General features: G+C 38.9%; 1 protein-coding gene and 1 pseudogene across 1 annotated transcript; both read left to right on the top strand.

Annotated features, from left to right (window-relative positions):
• The first annotated feature begins 4,198 nt into the window (after positions 1 to 4,198).
• On the top strand, positions 4,199 to 5,141 carry LOC121167338 (annotated as a pseudogene).
• A 7,091-nt stretch (positions 5,142 to 12,232) lies between these two features.
• On the top strand, positions 12,233 to 13,165 carry LOC121167306 (olfactory receptor 2J3-like). Its single transcript, XM_040996756.1, has one exon. It carries the CDS (start codon positions 12,233 to 12,235, stop codon positions 13,163 to 13,165), a length of 933 nt encoding a protein of 310 aa, XP_040852690.1.
• The last annotated feature ends 10,078 nt before the right edge of the window (positions 13,166 to 23,243 follow it).

Here is a 23,243-nt window from a genome sequence, read left to right as displayed (position 1 = left end):
AATCAATTTCCTTATTACATTTAAGGTTTAGTTTCATGGGGAATTACAGGAAAAAATCTCATAACTGTAAAACCTGTTCCATCCATTGTCAGTATAGCTCACAGCATCTTTTTCCATATTGCTTGGTGATAAACACAGTCATCTCAACAAGACTACAAATCAAACTGAAAGTATTTCAGTGAAGAATATTATTCTAGTTTAACCGGAGTAGTGCTTGAAAGGTACTAATTGAAACTCTAGGAGCTGACGTGGTTACACAGCATACAGAGCTGCCACTTATGACAGGCACCCCATATGGGCATTGCATGTCTGTCCCTCTGCAATACAGCTTCTGGCTAACAAGCCTAGGAAAGTAACAGCAGGTGGCGCCAGAGGACTGGAAGAATCCGCCGAGATGAGGCCTTTGTGGCCCTCAGGGCAGTGAACCACTGGATAAAAGATTTCTCTATTTCTTTATTTCCCCTCAGCCATGAACGCTGCCTTTCAAAACGAATAAATTTAACTCTGGGGATTTATTTTCCCAGAGGTCCCAATCGAGGAAAGCCCGTTATTCTCTTTGTTTCCATGAAAATCCTACTGTTGTAGGCTAAAAGGGTTTCTCCCCTGATACCCTGAAGACCTTAATGAGTTTCTACATTCTGATAAAAGTACGTCTTCTGGACGAACTCGGGCTCTCTCTTCTGCGACAGTGACGATCACAGTCATTTCAGACTCTGTTCTCTGTAGCTAGATTAGCTCATGAGCAAAATCATGTAAGGCGTTGAGGTTATGTATTCATGTTCCACGACAGTTTATTTCTGAGATAGCAAACCAGCAAGAGAATTTCAGGGGCGAACACGGAGTCAGGCTGGTACTGAAAGAAATGGATGGAGCGCCGCTTAAGAATCAGGTAAGCAGTGACCACATTTCCAAATTGCTAAGCAAACGTTTCTATTATAAAATGATAAGCATATGAGGTGGTGGATATTTTGTCGCTTCTTGGTCTAATGGTTAAGAACAAGTAGAGATGACAATTATGTAAGTACTTACCATTGTCACTTCACAATGCATACATATATCAAAGCATTTATTTTACCCCACACATACGAAATTATGTGTGTGTGTGTGTGTATAAATAAACTATTCTCAATATAAAATATGCAAAATTCTAGGAAATGAATATGACAAGAATTAGCAAAATTGCTTCAGTAATTACAAGAGGAGAGTGCTAAGCTATACATTTCCCCCCCACACTATTTGATTTAAAAGAAGAGAGAAGATATTATACCCCACAGCTCATAAAATCTAGGTGATAGAATCTTCAATGCCTTCTTTACTTCTATCAGTAAAACCAAACCCTGAACTTCTCTCTAGAGAAGTCTCTATTTCTGTTTTATATTCTTTAATTTCCTTTAACTTAAAAAATTTTATGTGAGAAGAAGAGAGACAAAGTTGGATAGGCAGGAGGAACTCCCATCTTTTGGGTCACGTCCCAACTGCCCTCAGTGGCTGGGCCTGGACCTCTTACTTGAGTAGCAGGAACGCAATGACTTGAGCCAGCACTACTGACCGCCAGGGTTTGTATTAGCAAGAAGCTGCAGGCAGGCACCAATCAGGTATCGGGCAAAGGCATTCCAGTGTGGGACACAAGGCTTTTAACCCAAACACCACTCCCCATTCCCTTCAAGTCTCTAGAATAACATGAAGGATGGATCTAGAATAAGATGAAGGATGGATTATACAACAGATACAATAGAAAGCACATCCACCACTTGCTCTTACTAATGCAATAAGGAATTTAGTAGTTGCATTAAGATGAAAATGATGTTTGCATCAGAGCAAATGTCACTTGAATGAAAGTCACTTGTGTTCTACCTGTCATCTCAAGAAACTTAGCAAAATGACTCTTGAAACTTAGCCATAATACTTCCAAAACCAATGACCACGCGTAATATCGATGATATCAAAAGCTGTAGAGATGTTTAGGTGCCTTCCTGGGTTAATCTCACAGCCATGGGTTAAATTTGTGCTCATAGTTGTGCAGCTAAAGCTTAGCAAGTTAGAGATTCCTTACATCCGTTGACTTTTCAGAAGTCAAAATTGAAACATGAAAATTTCAAAAATAAAATTCTCTGCTAATGATGACTTGAGCTCTGCCATTTGGTAGGAACCTGTAGGACCTTATTTGAAAACAGAACCTGAAGGATCTTATTAGAGATTGACATTTTCTATTGTAATTTTGTTCCTGTTTATTTTTATTCTCTTTTTTTCCCACTAGATAAGAAACACAATGCATAATTGTGAACATTAAAACGTCACAAGTTGCTTTGTTACACTAAATTAAATGTGTATACAAAAGAATTGATGTGTGTAAGTAACTTTATTGTCAAAGCTTATCACCCTAGTTTCATGTTTTTTAAATTGCTGTTTTGGATGACCTCAGAACTCTGTGGATTGAGTCAAGGGATGTGAATCAATGTAGCAGTGTTTCCGTACCTGGTGAGCATGCGTAAAGCTTGCCTTTGGTTTCTTAAGATATTCACATCCTTTGAATAGCAGATCGCTCAGCTCAGTCCTGGGGATGCTGTACTGTTGATTTTCACAATCAATTCTGTTTTAAAATGGGCATTATTTACTTGAATATAATAGTGGCTGCCACCACCAAGAAACTTTATAGAGGAAAATATTCCATCAACAGGCCAAGTGCAGTACATTTGTCTGGATGGAGACTGTATTTTGAACTTAGCTGCATGAATACAACACTGTATGACCATCAGGAATAGAAATCCAATAAAGGATCTTCAAGACTGTGGTGGATAAAAATAGTTGAGTTATTAAAATTCCTCTTAAGATAGAAAATGGGTCTGTGGTGATGATGTTGGTCTATTCCATTTTCTGTCAGAAGAGGAATCAGCCTTGAGGTTTGGGAGCATAAGCAGCAAAGAAAAACTATTTAGAAATATTTAAATGGTGATTATGATATCATATAGAAAAAAACCTAAATAATAAGAGTGCCTTTTTTCCTATGAAAGACTGATTATACAAAGGAGGAAATGGGCTACTAAAACTGAAGCTATTAGTGCACAGATGAATGTCTTTATTATTATTTATTTGCAGAATAGCTATGAAATGAGATTTCAATGCTCATTTATCTGTAATCATCTATTATTATTGGCTAATATCTATCCAGAAGCTCTATTACAAATTAAAGAAAACAAAAATGGTGAAGCATACATTTACTATTATTTAACTAATTTTACAACTATAAATATAACTGTATAAAGTATAATTTTATATATTTAAAAATAAAAGAATAATTATATAAAATAATTTAATAATAATGTTGCAATACTGGCTCAAATAGAAGAAATTTCACAAAATCTTTTAGATCCTGTTGTCCAGATCTCACTGCGCTGTGAGAATACTCTTCCAACGCCATGTCGGAGCTCCTCTGTCACCTGCTTCTAAATACCACCCCGTGGCTCCCTCTCTACATTTTCTGAGTGTCTTCCAGTGCTGCTGGTGTTCTTGCTCGACTCTGGAAGCATTCCAGCACTGATCTCTCCAATGTCTTCCACTTCCTTCCTTCTCACTTTGCTCATGTTGTGAATCCATTACTTACGTGTGTGTCACGTAATACCTACATTTCCATGTTACTTTTTTGCCTAGAGTTGATATATTAGTACGAATAAATTGAATACATGTTTTGCTTATATAACCATACTTAGTTAATTTTAAATGAATATTAGCATTTAAAATTTTTATTAAAATCAGTGTGTTATCCATTGTGCAACAGATTCAAAATTATAATTGAAATGTTTTTTATATAAGAAAATTATATAAATAATTGAGACAGAATTATTCTTTCTCTGTGTTTTTCAAACTGAAAGTACCCTGAAAATGTGGAGAAAATAAATAAATTTAATTTCTCATGAAAAATTTTCATAAACATTGTCTATCCTGATTTTGAAATACCTTACTCTTAATTTATATAAATGTTAACATGGTAATACATGAAACAACCAAGTCTACTTTGAGGTTATTGATTGTATGTGTGTATTAAAAGATAAATATCTGAGTAAAATATAAAATGATATCAATTCTAGTTCCATAATCACCCATAGCATATGGGTTTTTTTTTGCCAAATATATATGGTAATGTGTGACAATGGGTGGACAAGCACTAAGTTTATGTTATTTATTCCTTATGAATAGAAAAATGAATTATGATGGGAAAAAATGCAAGTTCTGAAGACTACTTCATTCTGCTGGGCTTTTCACACTGGCCTCACCTGGAAGTAGCTCTCTTCGTGCTCATCCTGATATTCTACCTGATGACACTGATAGGCAACCTGTTCATCATCATCCTGTCGTACCTGGACTCCCACCTGCACACTCCCATGTACTTCTTCCTCTCCAACCTCTCTTTTCTGGATCTCTGCTATACCACCAGCTCCATCCCTCAGCTGCTGGTCAACCTCTGGGGCCCAGACAAGACCATCTCCTATGCTGGCTGCATGACTCAGCTCTACTTTGTGCTTGCACTGGGAACCACAGAGTGTGTCCTTCTGGTGGTGATGTCCTATGACCGTTATGCAGCTGTGTGCAGGCCTTTGCATTACAGTGTCATCATGCACCCTCGTTTCTGCCACCTGTTGGCTGTGGTTTCCTGGGTTTGTGGTTTTAGCACGTCAGCCCTTCATTCTCTCTTTACCTTCTGGGTGCCCTTGTGTGGAAATCGCCATGTGGATCATTTCTTCTGTGAAGTCCCAGCGTTGCTGCAATTATCCTGTGCTGATGTGCGTGCTAATGAGTTGACCCTGATGGTGATGAGCTCTATCTTTGTGATCATACCACTTCTTCTCATTCTCAGCTCCTATGGTGCCATTGCTCGAACTGTACTGAGGATGAAATCAACCTCAGGACTTCAGAAAGTCTTTGGGACATGTGGTGCCCATCTTGTGGTTGTATCACTCTTTTTCGTTCCAGTCATGTGTATATATCTCCAGCCACCAACAGAAAATTCCCAAGATCAAGGCAAATTCATTGCCCTCTTTTACACAGTGGTCACACCTAGCCTTAACCCTCTAATCTACACCCTGAGAAACAAAGATGTAAGAGGGGCAGTAAAGAGACTAGTGGGATGTCAATCAAAGATGTGACTGAGCGATTATATGTTCTGCAATTTTATTTTGAGTCCCTTGTCCATCTGGGAGGTTAGATCTCTGTTGTGATCCTGCATTTTGGTCTGGAACTCATCAATTGTGAACAAGTGCTGTACCAAAAACACTATTATTTTATTACCAAGTTTTTAAATATTCTTTATAAATCTTTTTCTTAGTGATGTTTTTAGCTTTAAACCTGCCATCTGTAATACTCACAAAAATTAACAACTGGAGGTTTTTTGACTGTCTATGCATATGCATGTGTTTGTATTGTCATGAGATCTTTTTAAAAATATATGAAATATTTCTAACACACAAACACACTTAATGATGAACTCATTCTTTATATATAAAGAAAGGTGACATATTATAGATCAGGGCTAATGGAAATTTTGGCCAAAGAGTTAGCTTAACTAAATGTGACACAGCAAAGGTCAGTGATAAGGATGATGAATAACAAGAGCAAAGTTTACCTTTTGTATGTTCAAGGGTATGTGACGATTTGTTCTAATTCATCTGGAGGCCTATATGGCTGTCACAGTTAAACAGTACACTGATTGAAAATGATAGGTTTATTCATATGTCCATTTACTCATCAACCTATTCTTCCTTAATTTAGAGTTTATTACTACTACATGATGTGTTCTACTTAGATTTTCTACCTGTGGAGATTTTTTTCTTTTTTAAAAAAGTTTCTGTATCACTTTTGAAAATTAGATTTACAGACAGAGGCAGAGATCTTCCATCTGCTGGCTCGCTGCCCCCAAGGGCCACAACAGCTAGTGCCAGCTTTGGTTGAAGCCAGGAGTCAGGTCTCTCATGTGAGTGACAGAAGCTTCAACACTCAGGCCATTTCTGCTGCTTTCCCGGGCATACTAGCAGGAAACCAGGTTGATAATAAAGCACTCAGGACACAAAATGGAGTTTATATTAGAATGTCCATTTTCTTAATCTGTTTTATTTCTCATGAAGCATGATCACTAATGTAGGGTAACTGAATCACATTGTATCACCTACAAACTTCACAAGATGTCAAGATGCATATCACTCTCCTTTTTGGAGCTCTTGCTGTTTCATGTACCTCACGTAGCATCCCAGCTTCTCACGATCTAAATGCCATTCTATTTCTGGTTTACTGAGATACTACTCACCTACAATAAAATCTACCCATTGTAAGTAAACAACTCTGAATTTTTAACAAATGTGAACTTCTGCAAATACCATCACAATTAAAATACAGAATATTTCCACATTTTCAAAAGAACTTTGTTTCATCTTGTGGTCAGTTTTCTTGTTGCGCCCACAGTTTGTAGCAGCCATTTGTTTATTTTCAGCTTCTCACTAATGCTCCTGGGAAGACAGTGGAAAGTGGCCACAAGTTCTTACACTTCTGTATTCACACGGGAGACCAGAAGAGTCTCTGACCCCCGGCTTCAGTCTGGCCCAGCTCCCACCATTGCGGCTATTCGGGAACTGAAGCAGTAAATGGCAGATTTCTCTTTCTGTGTGTCTCTTTTCCCCAACCCTCTGTATTTCCTCCTCTCTCTGCAACTCTACCTTTCAATTAAAAGTAAATCAATATTTTTAAAACGTTACAAATAAATATGACAAAATGTACAGTTGATTCTGAAAGATGACAGTTTTGTTTATTTTTTGTTTATTTTTAATATCTAAAATACATAATAACAAAAATGAGGTCGTATTATCTTTTGTGCTATCAGTTCTACTTGAATTTAACTCTATTTAAAATTCACTTGAACGACAGCTAGCACATGTTGAGTGACTATGTCACAGACATTGTGAAGACTACCTATTTTTTTAATTGAGTTTTTACAACCATCATGTTTTCTGAAACCAGAGATCTTTTGCCCCTACCTATGTTAGTTGGAAAGGAAGGCATTGGATTATTGTTTAGATCGCTCTATTTTATGTCTATCTTATTATAAGGTGTTATGATTTCCATACCAAAATTTTCTTTAATATAGGTATAATAGCTTTGTTGAAAAATATAAAAATTTAAGCATGCTGATTTATTTGTCTCCCCTCCCTTTAACCCCCCCCCCTTTTTTTGCAATAAGCCAATTGTGGATATAGACTAACAATCCAACTTCATCTCAACTGTTTGCATGTTTTGACAAAGCTTTCAGCAAGACTTGGATTAATGTTTGTTGTGATACAACAGGTTAAGCCAATGCCTGAAAAGGTGTCTCTGATTTTCAAATAGCAAAAGTTCTCTCTCCCTCCTTTTTTACTTTAAAAAGAAAATATCTCATAGTTTCTTTTTTTAAGCTTAAGATATAAACTTCTGAGTAATATTTTGATAGTCTCCCATCAAGTACTAACCAGGCCCGGCCCTGCTTAGCTTCACGAGATGAGATGAGATCAGGAGCGTTCAGGGTGGTATGACTGTAAACAATATTTTGATAGTTTGCTTTCTTCAGTTTTTCAGTGTTTAACCAGGCCTTGAATTTTGAGAATATCAGGCAGTCAGAACTAAGGAATCCACATTAACAAAGTGAAGATATATAATTTAGTTGTTTTCTTTTAAGATTTATTTTATGTTTATTGGAAAGTCAGTTATACAAAGAGGAGAGACAGAGAGGAAGATCTTCCATCCATTGACCACAGTGGCTGGAGCTGAGCTGATCCAAAACCAGGAGTCTGGACCCTCTTCTGGCTCTCCCATGAGGATGCAGGGTCCCAATTCCTTTTGCCATCCTCAACTGCCCTCTCAGGCAACAAGCAGGGAGCTGGATGGGAAGCAGGGCCATCGGGATTAGAATCAACATCCATGTGGAATTCTGGCATGTTCAAGCAAGGACTTTAGCTGCTAGGCTACTGTGTTGGGCCGATTTAGTTTTTGTTCAAATGTTTCATGCCTTCTTCCATTTACAAATTAGACTAACTGGGCTGTTTCATCTCAAATGCAACTACTTGTATAATGAGAAATCACGGGGAACAAATCCAATAATTTCAACCAAACAGTCCTTCTTTTTCAAAAAAAAAGCTTAGAGCATTTGTCTCGGTGAATGCTGAGTGAATGACTTCAAGAATGATTCTGCATGGTTCCAGTGAGCGCTGGAAGGTGAAATTACTGTCATCTTTGTTATAGCCTTGTGGTACCATGCTGAAGGCATTCCTGCACAGCTGCTCTAATCAGAACAGTTCCTTGAAGAGCGCTAATTGTCACTTTGGGATTTATCCTCCAGTGATCTCTCTCAAGGAGACTGAGCGGTCTTCCTTTGTTTCCACAAAAGCCCAGGTTATCTCTAAAACAAGGCTCCACCCCTTCACACACTGAGGACTCTAATGAGTTTCTCCTTGCAGCAACCAAATCCTGTTAGATTCAAGACTCTCCTGACTATCACACTTTTAGACTCTTTCCCTAATCTGTCTTAGTAAGTAAGAATCTAGGATATGAACACGCGTTAGATTGATGATTTCAGAGATCAGCAGTCTGATGGGTCTGCATGTGATGGTGGCATTGGCTGGGAAGACAGCAGAGAGGGAATGGGAACACACAGCAAAGGCAGAAGGGAAAGGTGTTTAAGGACTGCTGAGACCTGCTACCTGCTAAGACAGCAAAGGAAGCATTATGATCAGAATCAAGAGACTGTCCAGGGTATGAGGATGGTGGAAGGAGATCACGTCTTCTGACATAATGCTTGTCCCCAGCACCACAGAGGTTAGTTCCTGCACAGATCATGAAAGCAACTTTAGGAAGGTTTTCATTTACCACATCTTCAATAAGAAGAAAATCGAATAGTTTGTTACCTGGCATTTTTTCTGCTTGAATGTGATAATATGTTTTGTTTCCTATACTATATAACTATGTGTCACAAGAATGTTGCAAAGCTGGAAGATACAAAGAATTTAGAGACTAAAAGGGGGTATTTAAGCAAGGAGTTACTATGTCTTGCCACAATAACGCTATAGCAAGATCATATTAGTATTTTGCAAGAGAGATTTAAAAACTGTAAAAGAACTACCTAAGAGTCATAGTTATCTCTGAAGCCTCCTTTATTGTTTAACAAAAAGTTAACAGTATATTAAAAACCAATTTAATGCTTTTACTAAATATTTAAATTATTCTCAAAATGGGATAACAAAAGTATATAGTGATTGCAACTTATGGTTAGAATTTAAATTCTGTCTCGGTTACATTTCTATAGGGGAAAAATCATACAGAAACATTCCTGAAGTCCTGTGGTTCCGATTTCTCAGCCCTGCAATATAATGCTCTTCTTTGCTGTAAGCTATCTCATTGAATGTTCAGCCATCTTTCCCTAAGACTGACTCTTCTCAAAAGCAGTTATATCAACAATCATTTTCTTCCTTCTTTAAAACTAATTTTATTTATTAATATGTAGAACACATTGCATGAATTACATAAAATGATTCTAAATTTGGTATTTCTCATCCTGTCCTTTTTTAAGTTTATTTATTTGAAAGTCAGACGCAGAGAGAAGGAGAATGTAGGGGCCCATGCACTTGGGCCATCTTGTGCAGCATTAGCAAGGAGCTTGGATCACCAGGAAGCAGGCGGGACACCAACTTGTGCTCATAGGGATGTGAGCAGCAGAATCACAGGTGAGCACAGAATCACAGGCTTGCTATGCCACAGTGCCAGTCTGTCTTTTCATTCTTATGCAAGATTTTTCAGGATTACCATTGTTAACGCTTCTGTGAGTATAATCATATGATGTGCAATAACCTGAACATGCCGAAAGGAAAACCAAACATTATGTATTTGTTAATAAGGGTTAGTTTCTTAGAGATTGTATTCTCTAGCCCAGTTAGGAATTTCTTCTATTTCCACTTAGTCGTATTCTTTTGGGACTGAATTAGAACAACAAGATAAGATTTTTTAACCATATAATGAGGTAATTATATGGATAGAATATAAAATTTTAAAAATTATTTTAAATTTATAATTAGAACTTCACCTTATGATAACATTTTAAATGTATAGAATTATCAATAGAAGTAGCACAAAGCATTCCCTATTCACCCAGAGTTAGCAATGGGATTTTTTACCTGAGAAGCTTTGTTCTATCATCTATCATCTACTTGTTTAGTTTTGCTCTTTTGAGAGTAACATGCAGCATTTGTATTCCTTTACTCACGAGTATTTCAGCACTTATCATCTTAGAATAATAACATGTTTTTTTTTTTAAATTCATTGTGTTTTAATTGAACCGCAGAGTTGCAGAGAGAGAAGGAGTGGCAGAAAGCTCTTCCATCCTTAGGTTGACTCCCCAAGTAGCCCCAGTAGCTGGGCCAGACTGAAGCTAGAAGCCATGAACTTCTTCCAGTTCTTCCTCTTTGGTTTGGGAGTTCAAGGACTTGGGAGAGCTTTCTCTGTTTTCCCAAGGCATAAAAAAGGTGTTGGATCAGAAATGAGCAAAGGGAACTCTAACTAACACTCATATGTGATACCTCCCACACGCAGAGGCTAAGCCTGATGAAGCATTATACTGACCCCACAATAATAGTACCATTTTATGCAATTTGTTTACAGTTTTCAAAGTCAACAAAAATGATGAGTCTAATATTATTTAATAGTCCATATCTTATTTTCTTCAACATTTCAACAATTTTATGCATAGTATTTTTGAAGTCTGTGATCAAATATTTAGACATCATATCTCATTGATCTTTAATCTGAACCAGTTTCTCATCTTTGTTTTTTTTTTTTTATTGTTGCTTACATTGTATTATGTAGTACAGTTTTATAGGCGCTGGGGATTCCCCCCACCCCTCCCATACCCCTCCCCCCATGGTGGATTCCTCCACCTTGTTGCATAACCATAGTTCAAGTTCAGTTGAGATTCATTGCTTGCAAACACATGCCTAGCATAAAGTTCAGCGTCTTATTGTCCAGATAAGTTCAGTGGCCTCTTGGGGAGACCTTCTATGGTCTGAAGATAGGTCTAACAGAGTAAAGATCCAGTCAGTTAAAAGCCCCAACAAGGCCTCAGTGTCAATATACAACATTATGGAATTAATTGACATAGTATTGGGTAAACAATATGTTAAAAATAATGCAAGTTCCATTCTTCGAAACATCTGGGTTGAGACAGTATCAATGACAGGTTCAAAAAATAACAAACAACCATACAAAAATTACAGGTTAAATCAAGGCAATCATGTGGTATCTAATCTTTTGGGATTCACTCATTTCCCTTAGCATTATAGTTTCCAGTTGTGCTCATTTAGCCACAAAGAACTGCATTTTGTTTTTTTTAATAGCTGAGTAGTATTCCATGGAGTAGATGAACCAAAGCTTTCTTATCCAATCTTCTGCTGATGGGCATTTCGGTTGCTTCCATGTTTTTGCAATTACTGATTGTGCTGCAATGAACATAGGGATGCATGTTGGTTTGTCGTAAAACAGGTGTTTTGGATATATTCCTAGGAGTGCTATTGCTGGGTCATATGGTATGCAGATTTTGAGTTGTTTGAGTGTTCTCCAGACTGATTTCCATAGAGGCTGTACCAATTTGCAGCTCCACCACAGTTTCTCATCTTTGATGTATCTTCATTGACCTGTCTATGTTTGAATATTAGTAAACTTCTGTGTTTCATTTTGAGCTTGTCTCATGTTTCAAGAATTTCACTGATGTGTAATCATGTCCTATTCAGAACATCATATTAGCAAGGGATGTTGGTTGGTCCTAGCACTGATGGTGATATTATTTATCACAGAATGATATAACTTGTTAGGAAAATTTTCGAACTATGTCGATTTCCTGCTCTTCATCAAATGTTTACCCACAGTGTTTGATAAAATGTTTCTCTCACTCCATCATCATTTCTTCTGTATTTGAGAACTAGGATTGAGTATAAGAAAGAATTATTCAATTTTTTTCTCTTTTATAACAGTATGAGGTTGAGGATTCTTAGGTTATTCAGTTTGTTACATTCAAAGTTTCTATTAAAGCTGAGATTATCCAAGACTTGAACAGTAGACAGACCCTTTATGTTAACTTTCATGTCTGTTTCAGTGTTCTGATGACTCTAGGAGTATTTGTTTCCATTTTCCAACATTTATGATTATTTTTCCTCCGACAACAAAAAAAACTTGAATGATCATGGAAAAAATCAATGCAAGTTCTGAAGACTACTTCATTCTGCTGGGCTTTTCACACTGGCCTCACCTGGAAGTAGCTCTCTTCGTGCTCATCCTGATGTTCTACCTGATGACACTGATAGGCAACCTGTTCATCATCATCCTGTCGTACCTGGACTCCCACCTGCACACTCCCATGTACTTCTTCCTCTCCAACCTCTCTTTTCTGGATCTCTGCTATACCACCAGCTCCATCCCTCAGCTGCTGGTCAACCTCTGGGGCCCAGACAAGACCATCTCCTATGCCGGCTGCATGACTCAGCTCTACTTTGTGCTTGCACTGGGAACCACAGAGTGTGTCCTTCTGGTGGTGATGTCCTATGACCGTTATGCAGCTGTGTGCAGGCCTTTGCATTACAGTGTCATCATGCACCCTCGTTTCTGTCACCTGTTGGCTGTGGTTTCCTGGGTAAGTGGTTTTACCGACTCAGCCCTTCATTCCCTCTTTACCTTTTGGGTGCCCCTGTGTGGAAATCGCCATGTGGATCATTTCTTCTGTGAAGTCCCAGCATTGCTGCAATTATCCTGTGCAGACACACATTTGAATGAGTTGACCCTTCTGATCACCAGCTCTGTTTTTGTTCTCATACCTCTTATCCTCATTGTCATCTCCTATGGCGCCATTGCCAGGGCTGTGTTGAGAATGCAGTCAACCTCAGGACTTCAGAAAGTCTTTGGGACATGTGGTGCCCATCTTGTGGTTGTATCACTCTTTTTCATTCCAGCTATGTGCATATATCTCCAGCCACCAACAGAAAATTCCCAAGATCAAGGCAAATTCATTGCCCTCTTTTACACAGTGGTCACACCTAGCCTTAACCCTTTAATCTACACCCTGAGAAACAAAGATGTAAGAGGGGCAGTAAAGAGACTAATGGGGAGATTATGAGCCTGTATACATTTGATATGAACAACGCAATGAAGCATCTATTCATCAATCATGCTTTAGCAGCCACTCACTCTATATTGTGCTGATTGAAAAGATATCACCGCATGGTTATACAGTTTTTAGAAAGAGATGTGAATAAAACAGCAGTTTGCCTAAATAATGTTCCTTTGTGAAGAAAATAACCAGGTAAGATCAGGGTCAGCCAGCCAAGATCTAAATTTTTTTTTTTTTTTTTTTTGGCACAAACCTAAGTAATCCAAGATAAATTTTTCTTATTTCAGAATAAGTTACAGGATTTTTTTATATAGATATAAAATGGCTTAAAATGCCCATGGAAAGGTATTATCAATTTTTAAAAATCTCTAGTGTGGGTGTGTGTTTTCTTGATTCTTACTCATTTTTCTGGTGTCATTTACCTTTGTTTAAAGGCATTGTGAGATGCAAAAAATATTCTTATCTTTCATTGTTTTTTTCAGCTGAATTGTAGGTATTGAGAGGAATTTTGGTCAAGACTGTTTTATGTCACATTACCAGTAATAAGAAACCAGGTTCAATGAATTTTAACAAGAACAGCTCTGAAATAGTGCAGGTATATGAATCACATCTCTTTTTTGTGAGGCAGTAGTAAGCATGAGGGAATTTGGAATGTCTGATAGATAGCTTGTTAAGTACTAATCATCACAGGTTGGTTTAATAGAAATATATGTTTTGAATGCCTGAATATTCTAAGGAACTTTAAAGAATATGTGAGGTAAACAGTGAAACAGCTTCTAAAAATGACTTGTAAGCAACCAGGTATTTTGAAAGTGGTTACTTGAAAATATGATTGAAGGACTGGTATTATGGTATAACTGGTAAAGCTGCTCCTTGCAATGCTGGTATTCCATGTGGCACTAGCTAGGTCCCAGCTGCTCCTTTTCTGATCCAGCTTTCTATTAGTGGCCTGGGAAAAGCAGAAGAAGATGGTGCCTATCCTTGTTCCCTGCCACTCAAGTGGGAAAATCTGATGAAACTCCTGCTTTTGAGCTGGCTCTGTGCTGGTGTTGTGGCTGTGTGGGGAGTGAACCAGCAGATGAAAGATTTTTCTTTGTTTTTCCCTCTCTTTCTGCAACTCTTATGGTCACATAAATAAATAAATGTTAAAAAATACAGTTGAGAGGGTGATCTTGTGATTAGGGGTAAATCCCCTGCCTGCCATGCCAGTACTCCATATACAAGCTCCTGGCTGGCACGGTGGTCATCTATGGAGTGAACCCATTCTCCCTCCCTATAAGCTTTTTTTTTTTTTTAATAAATACAAATAAAAATGAATCTTTAAAACAATACACTTAAAAATTTTGTCAATAAAGGTTGTTAGTTTAAAATGTTAGCCTATTTTTCTTTTTTTTTTTTTTTAATTTTAAGGGGGATATAGAGGAAGAAGCCCCACCCAGTCTCCCGCCCACCCCAAGCCCCGGGTGTGGGGCGCGCTCCGAGATACTCGATCAAGTGGTTCCAATAGTTCACCATTCATGGGTCGTTGCCAGTCTCGCCACCCCAATCATGATGTGGTCATTGAAGAGTTCATTGATTGACACAGTCCCTTCTAGGGTCTCCATTTGCCCAGTCTCTGCTGCCAACAGATGGCTGAGGTTGTTGCTTGATTTGTCCTGTCTTTCCCTGGTTAGGACTCCGAGTCCGGTGTCTCGAATGGGAAGATCCTCGAAGAAATTTTGAGGTATTCCCAGTCCAGATTCCTGCTGTTTTAGTAGCATAGGGCCCGTCACAGTCCACTGCCCCGGTCAGCTGGCGGCTGCAGTTGCTGGGCCGGTTCTGTCTCCACCCGTGTCCTCTTGCAGTCCCGCCTGGTTCCACCCTGGACGCATTTGTCCCTCGCACGTACTAGTAGGAGTTGCAGCCCAGTCAGGGCGACCCGCAGTAGCTTCAACCAGGCCCACCTCCTACCCTGGCTTGCCAGTATATATGGCATACTAGCCCAGTCTGTCCCCAGTACCCTTCTGGTCATAGCCTATTTTTCTTAACTTTGACATAAAATGAGTATTTGTAGTAAGTATATTATATTAACACACCCTCATATTTTTCAAATAAAATGTATTTTTTATAAGAAAATGATTCTGTTGTGTCTATTCATATCAACTTCTCCATGTGCATTCGGTGTAATATGTGTACTAACCTGTCACATGGCATTGATATCAAAGGATATCAAATAACGAACAAAGAATAATTTGCTATAGAGCAACATGTTGACAGTGCATCTGTATCTCAGTGGCAGCCTTAGCTGTTGAGGATTTTAAGACTCAGACATGATTGATTTAACCACTGTCTTTGAAATGTGAAATGTGAAAATGTGAAAATGAAATTGTGAAAATGAAATTACATTCAAAATTTTATGCAAATTTCCTGTGTGGCTTAAAATTGATTCCACTGACTTTGTTTTCTTTCTGTTTCTGACTCAATATTTAACTTCACTTGGGTATGAGTAATAATTTGGGTTTTTTTCTCCTGCCCTTAACTGCTATCAAAGAAATGAAAGACAATACTACCATGTATACAAAGAAGTTTTAGTGAATAATTGAGATTGCATAAAGTCAAACCACAGCAGAACAAACTTGTTAGAACTTTAAAAAGTAGCCGTTTCTTTAAGCTATATGTACTGTGGATATCTCATATCAACAGCAGGATGCCCTGCTGCACCCAGCACAAGCACCCTCTGAGTCAGGTTCCTCATTAAAGCTGTGGAGTGTGGAATGAGGAAGTGCTTCATGCAAATCACTGAGCTGAATCACTGTGGGCAAGATCCATGGCCACTGCTCTGAGTCCCTGAGGGAGACCAGGAGTTGCTGGCTATGTGGAGTTTGAGTTCCAGCGAGAAGGGGCAACTGTTTAGTTCTACAGGGAGCAAATACGGAGAGTACTTTAGTTACAAAAGTAATTACTGCTGAGGGTGAGTGGCAAAAAAGAGGGGAGCTGCTTATTAAGGCAATGGCGGTGCAAAGAGTGCCTGAGGGTTTTCTCCAAGGTTGATTCCAGGTGGAGGTAGCCTCCAGTGCAAAAACCCGGGGGCAGCAGCATGTCTGTGAACTAAAAAAATAAGGAATAGAGAATTGTGAAGGTAAGGTAAGGGGTCTGACTGTCCTGGAGGCCTTGGAAATGTGGGAAAGGCTTTTCACTTGCTGTGAGACTGGGAATTATCAGATAATGCTGAGTGGAAGATGAAAGTGGTACAATGTCGCTAATAAAGGGAGCACTCGGGTTGGACATTGTGGTGCAGCACATTCAACTGCTTGGCACTCTCTTCAGGCTGATTTGAGGTCTGGCTACTCTGCTTCCAATGCCACCTGGGAGGTAGTGAATGATGGCTCAAATGCTGGGCCATCTGGCACCCACATGACAATCCAGTTGGTGCTTTGGGCTCTGCTCTTCAGCCTGGCTTAGACTTGGCTTCTGTGGGTAATTGGACATTGAATTTTTGGATAGAAGTCCCCGACTCCACTGTCTTTCCTTCTCTTTTTCTGTATACATGTGCCTTCAGGTAGATGAATAACAAGCCAATAAACATTAAAATGGTCACTCTGAATTGGGAACCACTGGGATCAGTGATCAGAAAGTAGCACAGCATGGGGGAGGGGGTCTTAAAATCATATTAGTTTATTTATCTTTTTTCTTTAATTTATCTGAAAGAGTCATGGGGGATAGCATACAGAAATACATATAGTTATGTATATCACATGTGTTTTGTATATGATATATGATATTCTGAAATCTCGCTGTATATAGATCTATTGATAGATAGATGATAGATAGATAGATATCATTTACCTGCTGGTTCTACTCCAAATAGCCCAGAGCTGAGTCAGGCAGAACCCAAGAGCCAGAAGCTAGGAACTTCATCCAAGTTTCTCACATAGGTGCAATTGCCTAAGATGTGGATTATTCTCCACTCTTCTCATGAACATAAGGTGGGCGCAGAATTCTTAGAAAAAACATGAGGGAGTGGTGACACAAGGCTGCGCTAGGGATTCACATAGCACCTGGGCTTGGGAGGGTGCAGGTGGTCTTCACAATCTGGTGGAGAGAGGCCTAGTATACACTACTTGATCAACTGGCTACACTGGCAGGTATAATTTGTAATTGTGGGTCAAACATTATAGTATTTTTAAAGATTCATTTTATTTTATTGGAAAACCAGATTTACACATAAAGACATAAAGAGAAAAGTCTTCCATGTGCTACTTCACTCCCCAAATGGGTTCAATTGCTACAGCTGAGCTGATCCGAAGCCAAGAACCAGGAGCTTCTTACAGGCTGTTTATGTGGGTGCAAGGTCCCAAGCCTTTGGTCATCCTATTTTGCTTTCCCAGGCCATAAGCAGGGTGCTGGATCAGGAGTAAAGCAGCCTGGACATAAACATATGGAATGTCACCATTGTGGAAAGAAATATCTTCTAATTCTGAGATTCCTTCTGTTATTTGCCTATGTTCACCTCCTGAGCACCTGGTGAATTCCTCTTCCCACCTGGCTTCAGGAGGACCTCTGGCCACAAGTAAAACTTAGTTCACTGCTCGCAGATTGCTGCTGGGATATCTAGTAACTACAACACCATTCCATTGTTTCTGCTGCTTTCCTGTGTCTGTCATTCTCCAGGTGCCACTCTGCTGTCAGGCTCTCATCTTTTTTCTGGAATGTGTCACTATGCTTCAACCTGGCTAATGATTCTCCATCTGTTTATGTGTCCTTAAATATTTCTTTTTTTTAAGCTAATGCATTAAAAAAAACTTTTTGTTGGAAAGTCAGATATACAGAAAGGAGGAGAGACAGGAAGATCGTCTACCTGATGATTCACACCCCAAACTGCCAAAACGGGTCGAATTGCACTGATACAAAACCAGGAACCTTGAGCTTCATCAGGGTCTCTCACATGAGTACAGGATCTCAAGGCTTTGAGCCATCCTCAACTGCTTTCCTAGGCCCCAAGCAACAAGCTGGATGGGGAGCAGGGCTGTTGGGATTAGAACCAGTGCCCATAAGGGATCCTGGTGTAGCAAGGAGAGGACTTTACTTGCAAGGCTACCTCGCTGGGCACAAATTTTTCTATTTGAAAATGTAAATTTCTAAGTTCCTTTTTCAAAGGAAAAACAAAGATGCTCTTTTTTGTTTTTATTTGCAAGAAAAAGAGAATCTTCCATTTGATCATTCATTACCCAAATGCTCATCATAAGTGAGAATGGAACTGGTCAAAGGTAGACCCTGAATACACATATTGGATCTCCCACATTGATGTCAGGGAAGCAAATAGTTAATAATATGCTGCTCCCAGACAGGACATTAGCAGGAAAACTAGAGTAGATGTGGACCTGGAACCTGAGCTATTCTTGATGTGGAATATGGATATCACAAGTGGTGTTTCAAGTCCTGTGGTAAAGTCTATACTGAAAATTGCAAAGAGATGTTTTTAGTCATTGTGTCAAATTACTGTTGGCTTGGGTCTGTTTGCCCTCGATACTATATGTTCCTAGTATTCTTGCAACTTATCTGAGAAAATTCTAATAAAGCCAAGTTCAAGAAGACCTTAGAAAGTGCTGTATCTCTTTACTCTAACTTCTTCCATCCATGTACTAACCAGGCCTGATCTTGCTTGTTGCGCAGGATCAGCTGAGATGGGGGATGTTCAGGGTTGTTTGGCCACAGACTTACTCCAACTTCTAATCCTTACTTTCCAAGAGTGAAACTTAAAGAACTGAAAAATCATAATCAGGGGCAGGAATGTGGCACTGTGATTAAAGCCCTTCTTGGGACATCATTTTCACCTATGGAAATCCTTGAGTTGGGTTCCTGCTGTCCATCTGATTCAATGTCCTGTTAATGTGCACTCCAGGAGGTAGCAGATGCTGACTCAAGAACTTGAGTCCTTGTCATTCACATGGGAGACAGGATTGGGTTCCTACCTAAGTGAGCTGTTGGGGTCACTTGGGGAGTGAATAAGCAGATAGAAGATACTGCTTGTTGGGGTGGGTATTGGAGCACAACAGGTACCACTTGTGTGACACCTGTATCTCAGATAGGAGTGCTGATTCCAGTCACAATTGGCTTCCCATCTAGATACCTGATAAGGCAGTTGAGAAAACATTAAAGATGGCCCATGTTTGAGCCCCTGACACCCATGTGGAAGACTGTGGGGCTTCTTACAATTTCATGGACACCTTATGTAGACCAAGTTAAAAGACACAACCCTTGTGCACCAATAAAATATAGACAAGCTTAGATGTAAATAATTCATACAAGTAGGAAGTGGGTGGGCATCAGCCTAGCAGTTGAGATGCCTACATTGCAGACACAGTCCCTGGCTGAATCCGTACTGCTCCTGACTCCAATTGAGCCTGGAGGCAGCTCACTCTGGCAGGTTCCAGCAAAGGCTCAAGTGATTGGTTTCTGGTCATTATCCTGGCAGATCTGAGTTGTCCTCCTAGCTGTGTGTTTCAGTAGAACACAAGCAGATGCAAGCACCATCCTATTCTCTCTGACTACCTATCAAATAAGTAAAAATAAAATTTAGCTGAGCTAGAAAGGGATGAGCATTTGTGCAGCAGTTAAAGCTATTGTTTGGTTAACCATATCCCATATAGGTGGGTGTGCTTGGGTTGAGTGCCAGCTCCACCCTCCCAATCTCAAGGTCTTTTAACTCTGCATCCTGAGAAACACTGGGAGTTGCTCAAGTCTTGGTTCCCTGACACCATGTGGGTGACTTGAACTGAATTCTGGAATTGAATTGAATTGAATTGAATTCTGGTATTGAATTCTCTTAACAGGAGGTCATATGCATGGAGGTAGGGGGGGTGGGGGGAAGGACTCCTGAGTGGAGCAAGTGGACAGGAGGAGGCTTGTATCCCAACCCTGAAGACTCCCAGATCCTCACCAAGGACTATCAGTATGAGCACCAAGGACTACATCCCAACTGCCAAGGAGACCATGGGGAATTGGAGTGCCTTCGGAGGCTGAGAACTCTGAGGTCACCCACCCCCATCTGGATCTACCACATGGGATGGAAGAAGTCCAAATCCTGCCTTGCAGGATCCAAGGTCATCAGAACGACAACCAGGAGCCCTGAGCAGTCCGCAGAAACAGAAGAACAATAAACTTCCTTTGGGACTAGGAAGGGGAGCTTTCTCTGGTCCTTGCCTGGTTCTGACTTTGGGTCCCCACCCTCTCTCGCAATGACCATCAGGATCGCTCCAGAAACCCCTCAAAACAAACAATCAAGAATAGATAGACAGAGAACAACAAGGAAAGCTTAGAATCAGACAGGAAATGGTCAGCATGGATTCACTTATACCTTACTAGGTGGGACACAAAGATTAGTTACTCCTCACTAGGGTATTGAAGATTTCTCTGCACACCCCTCCTAAAACTGTTCTGCACCTAAACTGTTGACACATGTCTTGTTAGAGTTATAGAGTTAGACCACCCGTAAAACAGCCATGGTTCAGCAAAACCATGCTTCAACGCTATAAACTGCTAAATACTAAAATTAAAATAGACATGAGACAGCTGAATAGTAATCTATAGCCATTTAAGGTATATAGAACCTGGTTGTATATAAACTAATAATTGAAATGTCAATGAAGAAGTCACAGGATGTGGTTCAGAACTTGCATTCTTTTTTCTTTTTTTTTTCTTTTAACATATTGGTTACTCAATACCATGTCAATTAATACCATAACATTGTAAATTGTTGCTGATGTTATGTTGGGGCTTTTAATTGATTGGGATGATATTCTGCTGGCTCTACCTTCAGACCAGAGATGGTCTCCCCAAGAAACTGTTGAACTTATCTGGACAATAAGATGCTGGACTTTATGCTTGGTAAATGCTTGCAATGAAAGAATCTCAACTGAATTTGAACTGTGGTAATGCAACAAGGTGGAGGAATCCACCATGGGGAGAGGGTTTGGGGAGGGGTGGGGGGAATCCCAGTGCCTATAAAACTGTGTCACATAATGCAATGTAATCAATTTTTTTAAAAAGCTAAATAAATAAATAAAAGAAACTGCAGAGAAAAGAAATATGAAAGATTCCAATCCAAGAAAACAGAAAATAATCAACCTACCAAATGAACAACCAAAAGGAAGAAAATTTAAAAGATATTCAAATGAAACAGAAGAAAATGTTTACTATGAGAAGAATGTCATAATTTATAAATAACAACCTGAAGATAAATGGTCTAAATTCACCAACTAAAAAGTACAGATTGGTTGAATTGGTTTAAAAAGGCCAAATGAGGTATTTCCTGGAATAAACTCACATAAACAAACCAAATGCTGACAGTAAAAGGAAAGAAATAAACAAAATTAGAGAGAAAATAAAAAAGACCAATGAAATGAAGAGTTTCTTCTCTGAAAAATATTTACAAAACTGGCAAAATTTTATCTAAACTATCAAAAATAGGAAAAAGTCAAGTAAAATCAAATATGTAAAATAAAATATTACTACTACTGAAGTTACAGAAACCCAAGGAATCACTATATACTATTAATAATAAATATAACAAAAAATTAATAACAAATATAGAAAATTTCAAGAGCTCATAGAAATTCATAATACTCTGAACATGGATAATTACCAAGATTAAACCATGAAACTCAGAAAATCTTAAGATACTTACAAAAGAAATAAAATTGAGTAAGTAACAGAATGTCTCACAACAAGGTGAAGACCTAAACTGGACAATTTCACTTTCTCTTGTATCACAGTTTACAAAATCTATCACCAACTCTTCTAAAACAATTTTAAGAAAACAAAATAATGGGAACCCTTTCAAATTTGTCTCACAAGGCTAAAATTACCATGGTTCAACAACCAGACAAGAACACAGCCAAAACATCAAGTATAATCAGATTTCTCTGACGGACAATTCTCTTCAAGAATTATCAACAAAATAGTCGCAAGTTAAATCCACCAGTTCATGGCAAAGATGAACCAACTGATTTTGTGGGATTTATCTCAGGAGTACGCTGATGGTTCTATGTGTGCAAAGACATAAATATATAACATCATCAGAATTAGTGCTAAGAATCATATAATTTTAATAGATATAGAAGCAGCATTCAATAGAAATTTGTACCTCGTCGTGACAATATAAATACATACAACAAAACCTGAGCACTTTAGTTATAACAGCATAGTACATCATAGTGAAGGTTACATGATAAACACACAGGAAACTTCATATTGAAAATGAAAGGCATTTCTTCTAAGATCTAGAATCTGACAGGATTTCTACACTCACTTTGTTTATTCAATATTGTGTAAGGAAGAAGAAATAGTTTCAAGCCTGGTGCTCTAGACTTTGCTAATATTAAATGAGAATATACACCACTTAAAGTAGAAATTAAAAGCATTTTGACACCATTGTCTGCTTCAAGTAGTGAGAAATACATCCGGGGGATCACGCCAAGGAGCAGCATTCAGAAGTGTTCTTTACACTCAGCCATGAACCTCTCCTTCAATCTTCCATCTGTGCTCTATGCCATAGGAGAAAGAATATGTATCTCAACACTGTAATTCATAACTATCCTTCCTTTCCCCTTTTCTTGCCAACAGAAAAAAATAAATAAACAGTTTAAATGTGGTTTCAGGGTGTGCCTTTGATGCAGTGGTTAAGATACAGTTTAGGATACCTGTATCCCTCATTGCAATGCTAGGTGCAAATCCAGTTCCAATCCAGCTTACTTCCAATACAAACCCTAGGAAGTAAACAAATGCTGTCACAAGGACTTGGGTCCCAGCACCTAAATGGAAAATCAAATTCAGCTTAAAGGCTGGACTTCAGCCTAACACATAAACAACTGTTGTTGGCATTTGGAGAGTGAATCATCAGATAGGAGCCATGCCTAAGTTCTTGTGATCACATGTCACATTGTGGGACAGTGTTCTGCTGGAGGGACAGGGGCATAGGAGATGACAACCTAAAGAGTGATCACAAAATGCCGACAATGGCCTGAACACTGACAGGACACATCCCCTCACAGCCTTCCTCTGTCCCCACCTGCAAAGACACAGCACAGCAAACACAAGGATTCCA

This window comes from Ochotona curzoniae, unplaced genomic scaffold (assembly GCF_017591425.1).
Source record: "Ochotona curzoniae isolate NIBS_2020 unplaced genomic scaffold, NIBS_Ocur_1.0 patch361, whole genome shotgun sequence".
Lineage (NCBI taxonomy): Eukaryota > Metazoa > Chordata > Mammalia > Lagomorpha > Ochotonidae > Ochotona > Ochotona curzoniae.
This window is presented reverse-complemented; position numbering and strand designations above follow the sequence as displayed.

Coding starts and splice junctions, on each gene's coding strand:
- LOC121167306 (XM_040996756.1), top strand. CDS start 12,233: ATGATCATGGAAAAAATCAATGCAAGTTCTGAAGACTACTTCATTCTG.